The sequence below is a fragment of the Microchirus variegatus genome (genome assembly GCF_963457635.1).
Source record: "Microchirus variegatus genome assembly, chromosome: 10".
NCBI lineage: Eukaryota > Metazoa > Chordata > Actinopteri > Pleuronectiformes > Soleidae > Microchirus > Microchirus variegatus.
The window spans coordinates 18,026,981-18,042,402 of record NC_139811.1 but is presented as its reverse complement, the minus strand read 5'-3'; the positions used below and the strand labels follow the sequence as shown (position 1 = coordinate 18,042,402).

Genomic DNA, 15,422 nt, shown 5'->3' with positions numbered 1-15,422 from the left:
TGTGTATATATCACTTCCAAGTACATCAAAATGTGTGAAGTTTGGTTATAGATTGATAGGTAGTTTGGTGATGTGGAAATCACTCACTCACTTATTGTTCGCTGCTTTATCTGTAAAAGAACACAGACATGTTATTGTAGCTACAGGTACATCATTTAAGACCAACTGGCACCACCTGAGATGCAATGTACGTACATAGTCACACACAGATTGTGTCTTTTGGCTGTGCATATAAGCGCACAGACACACAGGTGCATCCTTCAGATCTCAATGGCGAAGTTACATGACTCCGATCTGCTGCTGTGATTCTGTCTGTCCATTGGCTTCATGAGTAAACTTCCCACTGATGCTTCAGCTGTGGCTTGAAATAACCAGCATAATGTCTCACACATATGGCACCACTCATCTTGTATTTAACATATCAATCGTTTGTATCCCAGCAGCACAGCATGTGAAACTGGCTGCACCTGTCTCACTGCTATCAATTTCTGCCGCTTGTTCTTGAGAATGTTGAAGACAAGGGGAAGTGAAGACAGGAGGGGGAGAGAGAGCGAGAGAGACGGAGATAGCACCGAAGACAGTACAGGTTGCTATACTGTGACGGTAATAACATCAACAATTATACAAACAGAAAACACACATTATATTTTACAAACACAATAATTAGCAACCATGAAAAACAGGTAACCGTGCCTACAACAATTATATCAGTTTAACATAATTCTATTGTGTAGCTTAATGTGTGTATGTGTATGTGTATGTGTATGTGTATGTGTATGTGTATGTGTATGTGTATGTGTATGTGTATGTGTATGTGTATGCGCCTGTGTGCGAGTTGTCATTAGATGTATTTAGAAATGAGAGCGGGGGATTGCATCCCTGTGTGGTCAGATCCAGCACCAGGCCTAACAGGACCCAGATACCCAGTAGTCCCACAGGGCACGACAGACCGAAGGAAACGAACCCAGGATAGAATAGCCATGTGCTCAACTTAGAGAAGACCAGGCTGAGGGATGCAAGACGGGCACCCCTCTGCCTAGTACGCAAGTGGCAAGCAGCAATAGTCAGCCACCTGGGTGCCAGCTTCCAACTGGCAGTGCCACATAACCCAGGGGTCAATCCAAACCAGGGCGGGACCACACTGTAACACCCCGGCCATCCCTTGAGCGAAAGGATTGGTCCCACCCCACTCCCGAGGAGTTCAGCAACCAGCAAGAAGACCTTGCTGGTTGCTATCCAACAGTTTCACAGGCACTTGTCATAATTACGTCAAAATAAAAAACTTAATTCCTCCCGTTTCATTAAAAAATGCCCCAGTTATTCTAAAGCATTATGTGTCTTTGTGTTGAATAAAATATTTCAGCACTAATCAACTAACCAGCTAAATATTTAGCTAAAATCATCAAGGAAACAAATGGTGCCAACCAACAACATCATCATCAATTTGTAGGGCAAGGGGATGAAGCACCAGTACTGAGAATTTACCTTAATCACTGATTGAAGTGACCGACAGCAGATCGCAATAACCTTCCTTCGTCCAGACACGGTACTCTGGTCGGCCAGCACAAGAACGGTCATCACAGTGGAGCTGACCATCCCATGGGAAGACAGCTGCATTTGAGTGGAAAAAACAAGAAGTATGCAGAACTGTCAGCTGCATGCTCACAAGCAAGGTGCATATTTACTACTTTATATTCTAATACGAATGAATGTTCAACCAAATCAAATGCTTTATAAATGTTTGCACATTGCAAAACAAAACCATTTCAGGTCAATTGACAGTCAGTGTAACTGCCCCAGGCCCACAAAGCTCAAGTGTTGTATAAATCACTAGATTGCACCAGTTTAAAAATGTACTATTATTATTATTATTTTTAATTAAACAGAATAGATCAGCTTTGAACAATGAATATGTATTGCAGGAGAACTTTACATGCTGGTATAATTAACTAGTGCCTTCCAAACACAGATAATTGTATCCGTGTGAGTAAAGGGAATGGTAGAAATACTACGGACAAAATGGGTTTCATTCATGTTTACAGTTGTAATGTTAAATGTGATGTGTACAGTATGTTCAGTTTCTGAAAAAGTTGTTTGCGTAGGATTAAGTATATCTTTATTTTTGAACCAATGCCAGCAGTGTCTGGAAATGATACTTGCATAGTTTGTGAAGGACAAGGAGGTTCCATGTCAGCAACAATATCCTCAGAACAAAATGCAGCCGGAGGATAAAGATCTTTGAAATCCAAGTAGGACTTAATATAGGTCTTATCTCAGCCAAGATGACACACATTTGGAGGCCTTTTAAGGCAAGGTGTCATACCCGCTGAACTTTATGGACATGGCCTTACATTCAATTTTATTAGAGGATCACAAGATGTGCCAGTGTCCTGCAACCATATACCAGTGGTACTTGCGTGCTCCCCCAAAACCAAGTTCCATTCCTAGCTATGGACATGTCTAATTGTGTGGGTAAATACAGACAAGCTCTTGTTATAAAATAAAGAAATCCATATCAAGGAAGTCAGAATCTAAATTTATATGAGTTAATTAATTATTAGAGTGTATGTATCGCACATTATACATTTTGAGAAATGCTCATGACATAATCATTATTTTTAGGAGCAGCAACAAAAAAGAAATTCAAACCCCTCGATTAAACATGTTGGATGGTATTGCTATATTACTTTTACTGCAACATTAATAAATGTTTCATGAGTGATTCGTTGGATATTATTTCACTAACATTGGTAACATTCATTTCAACATTTAAAATGTGGACACGCTGGCACACTGATACTTAATGCCAGTGACATTTAAGTGGTTTGGAGAGCTAAAAAAAAAAAAGGAAAAGATGAAGTAGATGTTTTTTTTATTTTTTTATTTATGAAATTACTAAATATTAATATGTAGTCATAAAGTGGAATCTCTTCTATTTTTATTATTGTCGTTGTTGTTGTTTTAATGTTATTAAACTGTTAATACAATTCCTAAAATAAAATTCAAGCTCTCTGAAGTAGTTTCACAAAATATTTTTTTTTTCAGTTCTATTTTGAGGATTCTGCAATATTATATCTTGGACAGAAAAAAGCATTCTAAACCAGCAGTGTCACAAGATGTGTGCGACGAGGACAGTGATGCTTGACCAAATCTAGAGGCAGACTCCTGCTGACAAGGCAGCTTATGCCTCTATAAAAGCAGGAGGCTCAGGCTCCTCTGAGTACTGACAGGCAGGCATCCAACACAGGTTTGTCTTTGTGTATGTTCCTTCTAATCTAGTTTGCTTTTATTTGATAAAACAATAATGGATTATATGTTTTGAATGTCATGCAATCAATTTAATATCATTTATCAAAACAATGCTTTCAAAGATGTTGAAATGTGTGTGCTTAGTATAGAACTGAGTTATATTTGCATATAACAATGAAGAGTCATGTTGAGTCATTAAGGGTTGTAAAAATGTAAGCAGAGTGACTGTTGGTTCTAGTTGTAGACACTAGATAGAGGGAAAATATGACACCTATGACACAGGAAAAACTAAATTTGTGTTGTCTGACCATCAGAAGAGAAACATGTACAATTTGTGCATGTCCATCCATTCATTATCTACCACTTTATCCTCCACAAGAGGGTCGCGGGGGGTGCTGTGGCAATCTGAGCTGACATAGGGCGATAGGCGGGGTACACCATGGACAGTTCGCCAGTCCATCGCAGGGCCACATATAGAGACAAACAACCATTCACTCTCACGCCTACGGTCAATTTAGAGTGACCAATTCACCTAATCCCCATAGTGCATGTTTTTGGACTGTGGGAGGAAGCCGGAGAACCTGGAGAAAATCCACACACACACAGGCATACAAACTCCAGAAAGGCCCTTGTTCCAACCGGGGCTCGAACCAAGGAACCCGGGCGAGAGCGCTAACCACTACATCAACCGTGGGGCCAATTTGTGCATGTGCAGGACAAAATTATTTAAAATTGTTCAATCAATTGTAATTTAATCTGCAACATAAAAGTTACCAAATCAGGAACACAACAGTACACAGAAATATCAGAAAATTTAAAAAAGCATATAATGGTCACACAAAACAACAAATACCTTATTATCAATAACTGACACAAAGACAAATCAATCTCTCTTCAAAGGCATTCCTGGACAACATCATATCTCTGTCACGTTTGGGATAAGCTTCGGTAAGACATGTTGGCATTAAAAGAACGTCCATTGTAGAATGAAAAATACTATCATAACCATTTAACACTACTGTTTCATTGACTAACCCTCAGGCTCAACTAAAGTGCCACCATGAGCGGCGACGGCGAAATGGATGAGTATGGCCCGGCCTGTATCTACCTCCGGAAGTCACAGAAGGAGAGAATTGAGGCTCAAAACACTCCATTTGATGCCAAAACTGCCTTCTTTGTGACCGATGCTGCAGAGATGTATGTCAAGGGCAAACTTGTGAAGAAGGAGGGTGGCAAAGCCACAGTGGAAACAGATGGTGGAAAGGTTGGTTAACTCATCTAGATCTGTATATCCATCTATCCATCTTTGTGCATGTGTGAGTTTCATTTGAAACTATGAACTTAAATTTCCTTTTCAGACTGTCACTGTGAAAGAAAATGAAATCGACCCCAGAAACCCTCCAAAGTTTGACAAGATTGAGGACATGGCCATGATGACCCACCTCAATGAGCCTTGCGTGTTGTATAACCTCAAAGAGCGTTATGCATCATGGATGATCTACGTAAGTGTGGACTTACATAGACCGATGCTGAGGAGATGTATGTCAAGGGCAAAAGATATCCACCTTATTCCTATCCTCCATGATGCCCTGTATGAACTACAAGTGCCTGTCACTGAAATTACATGGATGTCAAATGTAGGAATAGTGAGTTTTAGACATTGCTATCTTTTCCAGACCTACTCTGGCCTGTTCTGTGTCGTCGTGAACCCCTACAAGTGGCTTCCAGTGTACGATGCTAAGGTTGTTAATGCATACAGAGGAAAGAAGAGGATTGAGGCACCACCCCACATTTTCTCCATCTCTGACAATGCCTATCAGGCCATGCTCACTGGTAATTGATGTTATATCTGGAAGAGACATGAATTCATCTTCCCATGACACAAATGAGACAAAGCAGATATGACATGAAATATAACTGTTATATTGTTCATTTCAGATCGTGAGAACCAGTCTGTCCTTATCACGTGAGTAATACTAAAATTGCAGAATAAGGAAAGTTTACAAATAGTAATAAAATCATGTTGTATAACACAATGCATTCCTCTCTTCCCCAGTGGAGAATCTGGTGCAGGAAAGACTGTCAACACCAAGCGTGTCATCCAGTACTTTGCTATTATTGCAATGACTGCTTCTAAGAAGGAACCAATACCTGGCAAAATGCAGGTATGGTTGCTTTGACTAAAAAATAATGTCCTTGAATCTATTAAGAGGCTAAATGATGCATATATATATATATATATATATACACATATATAAATGCCTGATATAAATAATATTTTTTATGAATACATTGTTTAAGGGTTCACTGGAGGATCAAATCATTGCAGCCAACCCTCTGCTTGAGGCCTATGGTAACGCCAAGACTATCAGGAATGACAACTCCTCTCGTTTTGTGAGTAGAAGTAAACTTAATTTAATTTGAACTTCTTGAGCTGCATATCAAGAATCATAATAACACATGACTAAATGTTCAGGGTAAATTCATCAGAATTCACTTTGGCACCTCTGGCAAGCTGGCCTCTGCAGATATTGAAACTTGTAAGTAATTATATACATTTTCTTCTACTAGTAAATACTACTAGTAGTTTCATGATGTTATACTTGCAATGGTATTCAACAGATCTGCTGGAGAAGTCACGTGTCACCTTCCAGCTGTCTGCTGAGAGGAGTTACCATATCTTCTATCAGTTGATGACTGGCCACAAGCCTGAGCTGTTGGGTATGACAAAAACATGAAAATGACTGTACATCTATTACAGCACAACAATGACTCATTCATGTATTTCTTCATGTAAAAAGACACCATCATGAGAAAATCTCCAGAATGTTATATCTGTTTTTCTAGAGGCACTTCTGATCACCACCAACCCCTATGACTATCCAATGATCAGTCAGGGTGAAATCACTGTCAAGAGCATCGATGACATTGAGGAGTTCATTGCAACAGATGTAAAATTTCCCATTTCAATGATATCAGGATTGTTATCGTGATAAGAAATGTATTAAAAAAATTAATGAATACATTTCTTTGTAATGCAGACTGCCATTGACATTTTGGGATTCAACGCAGAGGAAAAGCTGGGCATCTACAAGCTGACTGGTGCTGTGTTGCATCATGGAAACATGAAATTCAAGCAGAAGCAGCGTGAGGAGCAGGCTGAACCTGATGGCAATGAGGGTAAATTTCTTAGCATTTCTCTTCAAACACATCTGCAATAAATGATACTCATTAATCAAAACATGACAGTTCACTGATTTTAACATTTGTCTTTCCATCAGTGGCTGACAAAATCGCTTACCTCCTGGGCCTGAACTCAGCTGATATGCTGAAAGCTCTGTGTTACCCAAGAGTCAAGGTCGGAAATGAGATGGTGACCAAAGGTCAGACCGTCCCACAGGTACAAAGACAGGGAATCTCAGATGTCAATAAATCAAAGACAATAAAATAATAAACAGATTCCTAAAATGTTGCTCTTTTTTTCCAGGTCAATAATTCTACCATGGCTCTGTGCAAGTCTGTTTATGAGAAAATGTTCTTGTGGATGGTCATCCGTATCAATGAGATGCTGGACACAAAGCAGGCTAGACAATACTTCATTGGAGTGTTGGATATCGCTGGATTCGAGATCTTTGATGCAAGTATTCATTATTTGAACATTTAAGTTGCATTTCAAGTGATTGTTTTTGTGTTGGTCACTTATATATACTGTGTTTATGTATATATTTATATTTATATTTATATTTATTTTAAAATACAGTACAACAGCTTGGAGCAACTCTGCATCAACTTTACCAATGAGAAACTGCAACAGTTTTTCAACCACCACATGTTTGTCCTGGAGCAAGAGGAGTACAAGAAAGAAGGCATTGAGTGGGAGTTTATTGACTTTGGTATGGACTTGGCTGCCTGCATTGAGCTGATTGAGAAGGTAAGTTGCAACTTCCACATTTACGCGATTTCTTTTATAATGTGCAAATGGTTGCTTGCGCAGGTCTGTTTTTATGTTACATGAAATGTTGGTTTTCCTCAGCCAATGGGCATCTTCTCCATCCTTGAAGAGGAGTGCATGTTCCCCAAGGCCTCTGACACAACTTTCAAGAACAAGCTGCATGATCAGCATCTTGGCAAAACCAAGGCCTTTGAAAAGCCAAAGCCTGCAAAGGGCAAGGCTGAGGCCCACTTCTCCCTGGTTCACTATGCTGGTACCGTGGACTACAACATCACTGGCTGGCTGGACAAGAACAAGGACCCCCTGAATGATTCAGTGGTTCAGCTTTACCAGAAGTCTTCAAACAAACTGCTGGCTTTGCTGTATGCTGCCCATGCTGGAGCTGAGGGTAAGAAACAAGACTGACGAAAGTACAGCAATTGTACGGTACAATAATGTATGCTTTATAGTTCAAATCACTTATATAACCTGTTGGTGACTTATCTGTGGGAACATGTATTGATATGTAAACTAAATTTTATAAAACAAATGTCTTAACAGAGGCTGCTGGCAAGAAGGCTGGCAAGAAGAAGGGTGGTTCTTTCCAGACTGTGTCTGCTCTTTTCAGAGTATGTTTTTTATATCTTTTGATTGCAATCAAAACTATCATATTGAAAGAATGCTGACAGACTTTCCTTTGTCACTGATCCACAGGAGAACTTGGGCAAGCTGATGACCAACTTGAGGAGCACTCATCCTCACTTTGTGCGCTGCCTGATTCCCAATGAAGTAAAGAACCCAGGTAAGGTCAAAGTCTTACATTTTACATACTTTGTGCACATGAACATGTTAATTTATTAAATTCCAACTCCCAGGTCTTATGGAAAATGCCTTGGTCATCCACCAGTTGAGGTGTAATGGTGTGCTGGAAGGCATCAGAATTTGCAGAAAGGGCTTCCCCAGCAGAATCCTCTATGGTGATTTCAAGCAGAGGTGACACTACTTTTGATTACAAAAAGTCAAGTTGACTTCATGCAAGGTATCGTGATGATGGAACACAGGAAGGCATGCAACAACAAAATCATCACTTTCTCTTGTAGATACAAAGTTCTGAATGCCAGTGTCATCCCTGAGGGACAGTTCATTGACAACAAGAAAGCTTCAGAGAAGCTGCTGGGCTCCATTGATGTGGACCACACTCAGTACAAGTTTGGGCACACAAAGGTACACATCTATGAACAGTATTCATAGCTGCTGCTGGTGTATGTACATTATGTGTCATATCATGATTTACTGATGAATGTTTCCTTTATTTCGCAACAAGGTGTTCTTCAAAGCTGGTCTGCTGGGTACCCTGGAGGAGATGAGAGATGATAAACTGGCTGCGCTGGTGACCATGACTCAGGCCCTCTGCAGAGGTTATGTCATGAGAAAGGAGTTTGTTAAGATGATGGAGAGGAGGTAGGATTACAGCACAATATACACAAGTGCTCTGTCTATTGTCTAAATGTAAAAAACTGACATTTTGTTATATTTTGATGTATTTTGTAGAGAAGCTATCTTCTCCATCCAGTACAACATTCGTTCATTCATGAATGTGAAAAACTGGCCATGGCTGAAACTGTACTTCAAGATCAAGCCTCTTCTGAAGAGTGCTGAGACTGAGAAGGAGCTGCAACAGATGAAGGACAACTATGAAAAGATGCAAACAGACCTGGCTACGGCACTGGCCAAAAAGAAGGAACTGGAGGAGAAGATGGTTTCCCTCATGCAGGAAAAGAATGACTTGCAACTGCAAGTGGCATCTGTAAGTGGTATCTAGTATAATTTCATCCATATTGTGTATGTGCATTTAAAAAATTCTGTTTTATTCCATACTCAACAAAATAACATACATATATATTTTATATTCAAAATATCCTATAGGAAGGTGAGAATCTCTCTGATGCTGAAGAAAGGTGTGAAGGGCTCATTAAGAGCAAGATCCAGCAAGAGGCCAAACTCAAAGAGACAACTGAGAGACTGGAGGATGAAGAAGAAATGAATGCAGAATTGACTGCAAAGAAGAGGAAGCTGGAAGATGAGTGCTCTGAGCTGAAGAAGGACATTGATGACTTGGAGCTCACCTTGGCTAAAGTGGAGAAGGAGAAACATGCCACAGAAAACAAGGTTTGATTTATTCAAACTCCTAATTGTCATACAGAAACATACAGACGTGACATTATGTCTTGTGCTCTTTTTATTTATTGAACTTTGTGGGAAATATTTAACTTTGCAATTGCAAACCATTTTTAGGTGAAAAATCTGACAGAGGAAATGGCATCTCAAGATGAGACCATTGCCAAGTTGAGCAAAGAGAAGAAAGCCCTCCAAGAGGCCCACCAGCAAACTCTGGATGATCTCCAAGCAGAGGAAGACAAAGTCAACACTCTGACCAAGGCCAAGACAAAGTTGGAGCAACAAGTGGATGATGTGAGTAAAGTGTTGCTTGGAGAATTTAGTTTTCCCTGCAGGGACATTTACAATTGTAAATATTGATGCACTATGTTTTAAAAGCCTACAATCAAGTTGTCATCTCTTAGCTTGAAGGATCTCTGGAGCAAGAGAAAAAGCTCCGCATGGACCTTGAGAGAGCCAAGAGGAAGCTGGAGGGTGATCTGAAACTGGCTCAGGAATCCATTATGGATCTGGAGAATGACAAGCAGCAGTCTGATGAGAAGATCAAAAAGTATGTTTTGAATTGTATTAGGTTGTTACTTGCAACAGAGATATTCAGTCAAATGCCAATGTCATGGAGACATCGCCAGAATAGAAAGAAGAGTGAATATTTGCTTAATTTGCTCTTACAGGAAGGACTTTGAGATCAGCCAGCTCCTTAGCAAGATTGAGGATGAACAGTCCCTTGGTGCACAGCTTCAGAAGAAGATCAAAGAGCTCCAGGTAACAACATTTATTGAGTAAACCCTTCCCAAAACTTTACAATTCTGTTATGAAGACTTCATTATACAATTGTCATTAAATCTAGGCTCGTATTGAGGAGCTGGAGGAGGAAATTGAGGCTGAAAGGGCTGCTAGAGCTAAGGTTGAGAAGCAAAGAGCTGACCTCTCCAGGGAGCTGGAGGAGATCAGTGAGAGGCTTGAAGAAGCTGGAGGAGCAACAGCTGCTCAGATTGAGATGAACAAGAAGCGCGAGGCTGAGTTCCAGAAGCTGCGTCGTGACCTTGAAGAGGCAACTCTGCAGCATGAATCCACTGCAGCAGCTCTTCGTAAGAAGCAGGCCGACAGTGTTGCTGAGTTGGGAGAGCAGATCGACAACCTCCAGCGTGTCAAGCAGAAGCTGGAGAAGGAGAAGAGCGAGTACAAGATGGAGATTGATGACCTCACAAGCAACATGGAGGCTGTTTCCAAATCAAAGGTGAATCTTTCAGATTTATTCACCCATTTATTTATTTTTGATTTATCTAGATTTAATTATACTAACTATAAAAACTATGGGCTTTAAATATATTTTGATAATTATGGCAATTTGGTACAGATACAACTAAGAGTAGTGATATGACAAAACCATCAAATCAATAAATGTTTGTTCTACATATTGTTAACAGGGCAACTTGGAGAAAATGTGCAGGACTCTTGAGGACCAGCTGAGTGAGCTCAAATCTAAAAATGATGAGAATGTTCGCCAGCTTAATGACATCAATGCACACAAAGCCAGACTGCAGACAGAGAATGGTAAGTCACTTGTAGTGTTATTATTATTATCATCATCATTATTGTTATCACTGTTACAGTGATGTATGGACCTATTATTCCTAAGGTGAGTTTTCACGTCAGCTTGAGGAGAAGGAAGCTCTTGTTTCACAGCTGACCAGGGGCAAGCAGGCCTTCACCCAGCAGATTGAGGAGCTTAAGAGGCACATTGAGGAGGAAGTGAAGGTATTTCAATAACCCCCCCCAATATAAAAATTATTAAACAAACATCTTGTGGACATTATCAAGAAATGGTTCTGCTGCTACTACGAACAAGTTACATCAACATGTTTCATCACAATGTTCAACAGGCCAAGAATGCTCTGGCCCACGCTGTTCAGTCTTCCCGTCATGACTGTGATCTGCTCAGAGAGCAGTATGAGGAAGAGCAGGAGGCAAAGGCTGAGCTGCAGAGGGGAATGTCCAAGGCCAACAGTGAGGTGGCTCAATGGAGAACCAAGTATGAGACTGATGCTATCCAGCGCACTGAGGAACTGGAGGAGGCCAAGTAAGTTTCTACTTTCTCAGAGACTACATTTGTTATTGTGTACTTTTAACCATTCTAAAAATGCTTCATCATGACAGGAAAAAGCTTGCCCAGCGTCTGCAGGATGCTGAGGAAGCAGTTGAGGCTGTTAACTCCAAGTGTGCCTCTCTGGAGAAGACCAAGCAGAGGCTGCATGGTGAGGTTGAGGACCTCATGATTGATGTGGAGAGAGCTAATTCTCTGGCTGCTAACCTTGACAAGAAGCAGAGGAACTTTGATAAGGTGCACCCCCAACAGAGAGCATTGTGTCAGTGTTTATTCAACTGAATAAGTGAATGAATTACTACTTACCTGCATTATTTAGGTCCTTGCAGAGTGGAAACAGAAGTATGAAGAAACCCAGGCAGAATTGGAAGGAGCCCAGAAGGAGGCTCGCTCTCTCAGCACTGAGCTGTTCAAGATGAAGAACTCTTACGAGGAGGCTTTGGATCATCTGGAGACCATGAAGAGAGAGAGCAAGAACTTACAGCGTATGTTAATCTCTCTAATTAAAAATGCCACTTGTTCTTTGATCTCTGAAAATAACAACTTTTACTAATTTCCTTGCAGTCCAGCTGCTCTAGATCACTTTGAACTGAATTTTTGTTTTAATTGTTCAATAGAGGAGATTTCAGACCTGACTGAACAGTTAGGCGACACTGGAAAGACCATTCATGAGCTGGAGAAATCCAAGAAGACAATAGAGGTTGAGAAGTCTGAGATTCAGACAGCACTGGAGGAGGCTGAGGTAATACAGTTTAAAACTGAAGACAATACACATTTCCTTTGGAAAATGAATACTTTAAATCAACACATATGTATGTCATTACTCTTATCAAGCAATGTTTATTAATGTAATTGTATAATATCATTTAAAGGGCACACTGGAGCATGAGGAGGCCAAGATTCTCCGTATTCAGCTTGAGCTCAACCAGGTCAAAGGTGAAGTTGACAGGAAGCTGGCAGAGAAGGATGAGGAGATGGAGCAGATCAAGAGGAACAGCCAGAGGGTGATTGACTCCATGCAGACCACTCTGGATGCTGAGGTCAGGAGCCGGAATGATGCCATGAGAGTCAAGAAGAAGATGGAGGGAGACCTGAATGAAATGGAGATTCAGCTGAGCCATGCAAACAGACAGGCTTCTGAAGCCCAGAAACAACTGAGGAACGTCCAGGGACAGCTTAAGGTCAGTTTTGTGCGAAGGGCTTGAACGCTTGAGTGAATGAAAGCAACTGAAAGCAAAGTTAATTGCTTATTTTCATTGTCATCATCAGGATGCCCAACTGCACCTTGATGATGCTCTTAGAGGACAGGAGGACATGAAGGAACAGGTTGCCATGGTGGAGCGCAGAAATGGTCTGATGCTGGCTGAGATTGAGGAACTGAGAGTAGCTCTTGAACAGACAGAGAGAGGTCGCAAAGTGGCTGAACAGGAGCTGGTTGATGCTAGCGAGCGTGTCGGCCTGCTGCACTCTCAGGTTAGTTTACAGTCGGTAAAAAGAAAGTAGTTTAGGAAATCATTATAATATATTAAACATGTTTTTTTTCCTCAAACATACAGAACACCAGTCTTCTGAACACGAAGAAGAAGCTGGAGTCTGACCTGGTCCAGGTTCAGGGTGAAGTAGATGATTCTGTTCAGGAAGCAAGGAATGCTGAGGAGAAGGCCAAAAAGGCTATCACTGATGTGAGTGTACATCTAGAATAACAGCTGACTCTCATGTGCTTTTTGTCCAAAAGAAAATGGAATAACAGGGCAAATGTTATTTCAGGCTGCCATGATGGCTGAGGAGTTGAAGAAGGAGCAGGACACAAGTGCTCACCTGGAGAGGATGAAGAAGAACTTGGAGGTCACAGTCAAGGACCTGCAGCATCGTCTGGATGAGGCTGAGAACCTCGCCATGAAGGGTGGCAAGAAGCAGCTCCAGAAACTGGAGTCCAGGGTATGAACTGCATAAAATTAAATATCCACCTTTGGAGGAACTTCACACTTGGTGAAATAAAATCTACCTTTACCTTTTTGTATAATATTACTGATGTATTCTTAATGGTTATTTCTCAGGTGCGTGAGCTCGAGTCAGAAGTTGAAGGTGAGCAAAGACGTGGAGCTGATGCCGTTAAAGGAGTTCGCAAGTATGAGAGGAGAGTGAAGGAGCTGACATACCAGGTAACTTCCACCAAAACTACAATTGTATTCCTTTACATTTCTTTTCCTTATCATTTGTTGTAATCCTTTACTTGTACAGACTGAAGAGGACAAGAAGAACGTGGCCAGACTTCAGGACCTCGTGGACAAGCTTCAACTCAAAGTGAAGGCTTACAAGAGACAGTCTGAAGAAGCTGTAAGTTCACAGATGAAATGTTGTCACACTGTGATTAACCATAATAATTACATAATAATCATTGTATTATGACAATGAAACCGTCCTTTTCAACAAGTCAGTATAACCCCAATTCCCTCACAGGAGGAACAGGCCAATACCCACCTCTCCAGACTGAGGAAGACCCAGCATGAGATGGAAGAGTCTCAGGAGCGTGCTGACATTGCTGAGTCCCAGGTCAACAAGCTGAGAGCCAAGAGCCGTGAACATGGAAAGGTAATTCATGCGATCATATTTTTCCAACATTAACATGAAACGTAACTCTGTTATAGGTAGATTGAATTATCACAATATCAATTGTTAAGACATTAGAAGTCAGTAAAATGATTTGATACTCTGTACTCTGTATAATTCCAGTTTAAAAGTACATTAAGTCATTGAGTAATGTGATGCCTGACTTTGAATATATGTCTTTACTAACTGATTCCCTCTCTTCTTTATAGTCTGATTCTGCTGAATAAGAGTCATCATCATCACTTATTGAGGCCATTCATCAGAGTTCATAAAATGTGAACTCATGGTTGGGGGCTTTTAAACTCATCAATAAAAATAATAATTATTTTCTGATTTTGGTCTGTTATTTTGTAATGATTGGTATGTGTGACTGAGAATGAAGCTGAATGGATGAAGTAGATGCTTGTATTTGAGCACAATTCACTGACTAACTTCCAACCACTTGAAATAAGATTGGAATAATATGAATCACAGTCTGCTTAGTTCTTAGGCCTATTCTGCATCCAGGCAATGCTCCATTTGGAATGCTACAAGCCACAAATAGAGATAAGGTTCCAGGTCATGCAAACCTGTATTTGTATGTCTCTTGGAAGAAACTGAAGCTTGACAAGGAATCTTGGAGCAGAACACAGTTTCGACTCAAGTTTTTGATGACCCGCTCTTTTAGCCGTGTGGGCGTTGCAATCGGGAATACTTGGATTTTGCATACTTTCTTTCCTTTAAAGGGAATAGTGATAAGTTCATGTCATATAAGACGCAAAGGGAATCCCATCCACATGGATACATAATGGACACATAATGGACATACAATGAATAGGTCTAAATAATGGGCCGCCAGTTTGTCTAGCTTGAAATCTAAAAACAAATACAATTTGGAACAATGAGGTAATGTAATACATATGTTAAGTTCACTATAAGTTAAGTTAAGTTGAGTTAACCAACTAAGATTTACATTTTTAAGGAGGCTTTCTGCGGTCTGCCACGTTAAATAAAAAGTCCCCAAGATATATTGGAACACTGATTCATGCTTCTTTAATTGGTGTCACCTCCTATCAAATGCAGCAAGAGCAAGTTGCCTTATGTGGAACTTATTTTTAGATTGTAATGTGTATGAGTTGCTAAAAATAACTGATTACTGGCAATAATGATTATATTAAATTGTTTTCCAATCGCATTAGGTGAAACTACATGGTCTAACCAAGTAATCATGGGTGGGAAACATTCCATTTGTTTAGTACGGTGTTGTTATACGCAACTTAAAGAAATACAACATAATTGATGATAAGAGATACATCCATATGCAGTGAGCATTGATTAGTTACATACAATCATCACCCACAAGTTCTCAAA

At 40.3% G+C, this 15,422-nt stretch overlaps 1 protein-coding gene across 1 annotated transcript; it reads left to right on the top strand.

Annotated features, from left to right (window-relative positions):
* The first annotated feature begins 3,155 nt into the window (after positions 1 to 3,155).
* LOC310933430 (myosin heavy chain, fast skeletal muscle) lies at positions 3,156 to 14,405 on the top strand. Its single transcript, XM_083896920.1, has 41 exons — positions 3,156 to 3,247; positions 4,150 to 4,197; positions 4,291 to 4,513; positions 4,608 to 4,751; positions 4,926 to 5,082; positions 5,188 to 5,215; positions 5,306 to 5,414; positions 5,551 to 5,643; positions 5,726 to 5,789; positions 5,872 to 5,970; positions 6,097 to 6,200; positions 6,291 to 6,429; positions 6,531 to 6,649; positions 6,737 to 6,886; positions 7,010 to 7,180; positions 7,283 to 7,589; positions 7,742 to 7,809; positions 7,895 to 7,982; positions 8,056 to 8,173; positions 8,281 to 8,404; positions 8,505 to 8,641; positions 8,732 to 8,987; positions 9,107 to 9,349; positions 9,476 to 9,652; positions 9,763 to 9,908; positions 10,030 to 10,120; positions 10,206 to 10,595; positions 10,786 to 10,912; positions 10,998 to 11,116; positions 11,242 to 11,438; positions 11,516 to 11,699; positions 11,782 to 11,947; positions 12,080 to 12,204; positions 12,335 to 12,643; positions 12,732 to 12,935; positions 13,019 to 13,144; positions 13,230 to 13,400; positions 13,520 to 13,624; positions 13,704 to 13,799; positions 13,923 to 14,054; positions 14,282 to 14,405. Exons 3-41 carry the CDS (start codon positions 4,310 to 4,312, stop codon positions 14,297 to 14,299), a joined length of 5,805 nt encoding a protein of 1,934 aa, XP_083753046.1. The 5' UTR covers positions 3,156 to 3,247; positions 4,150 to 4,197; positions 4,291 to 4,309; the 3' UTR covers positions 14,300 to 14,405.
* Positions 14,406 to 15,422: the final 1,017 nt, after the last annotated feature.

Excerpts from the sequence above, each read along its gene's own strand:
- LOC310933430 (XM_083896920.1), top strand. The coding sequence starts at position 4,310 with ATGAGCGGCGACGGCGAAATGGATGAGTATGGCCCGGCCTGTATCTAC. Across the intron at positions 9,909-10,029 it reads TCTGATGAGAAGATCAAAAA|GAAGGACTTTGAGATCAGCC; the intron begins GTATGTTTTGAA and ends TTGCTCTTACAG. Across the intron at positions 12,936-13,018 it reads TCGGCCTGCTGCACTCTCAG|AACACCAGTCTTCTGAACAC; the intron begins GTTAGTTTACAG and ends TCAAACATACAG.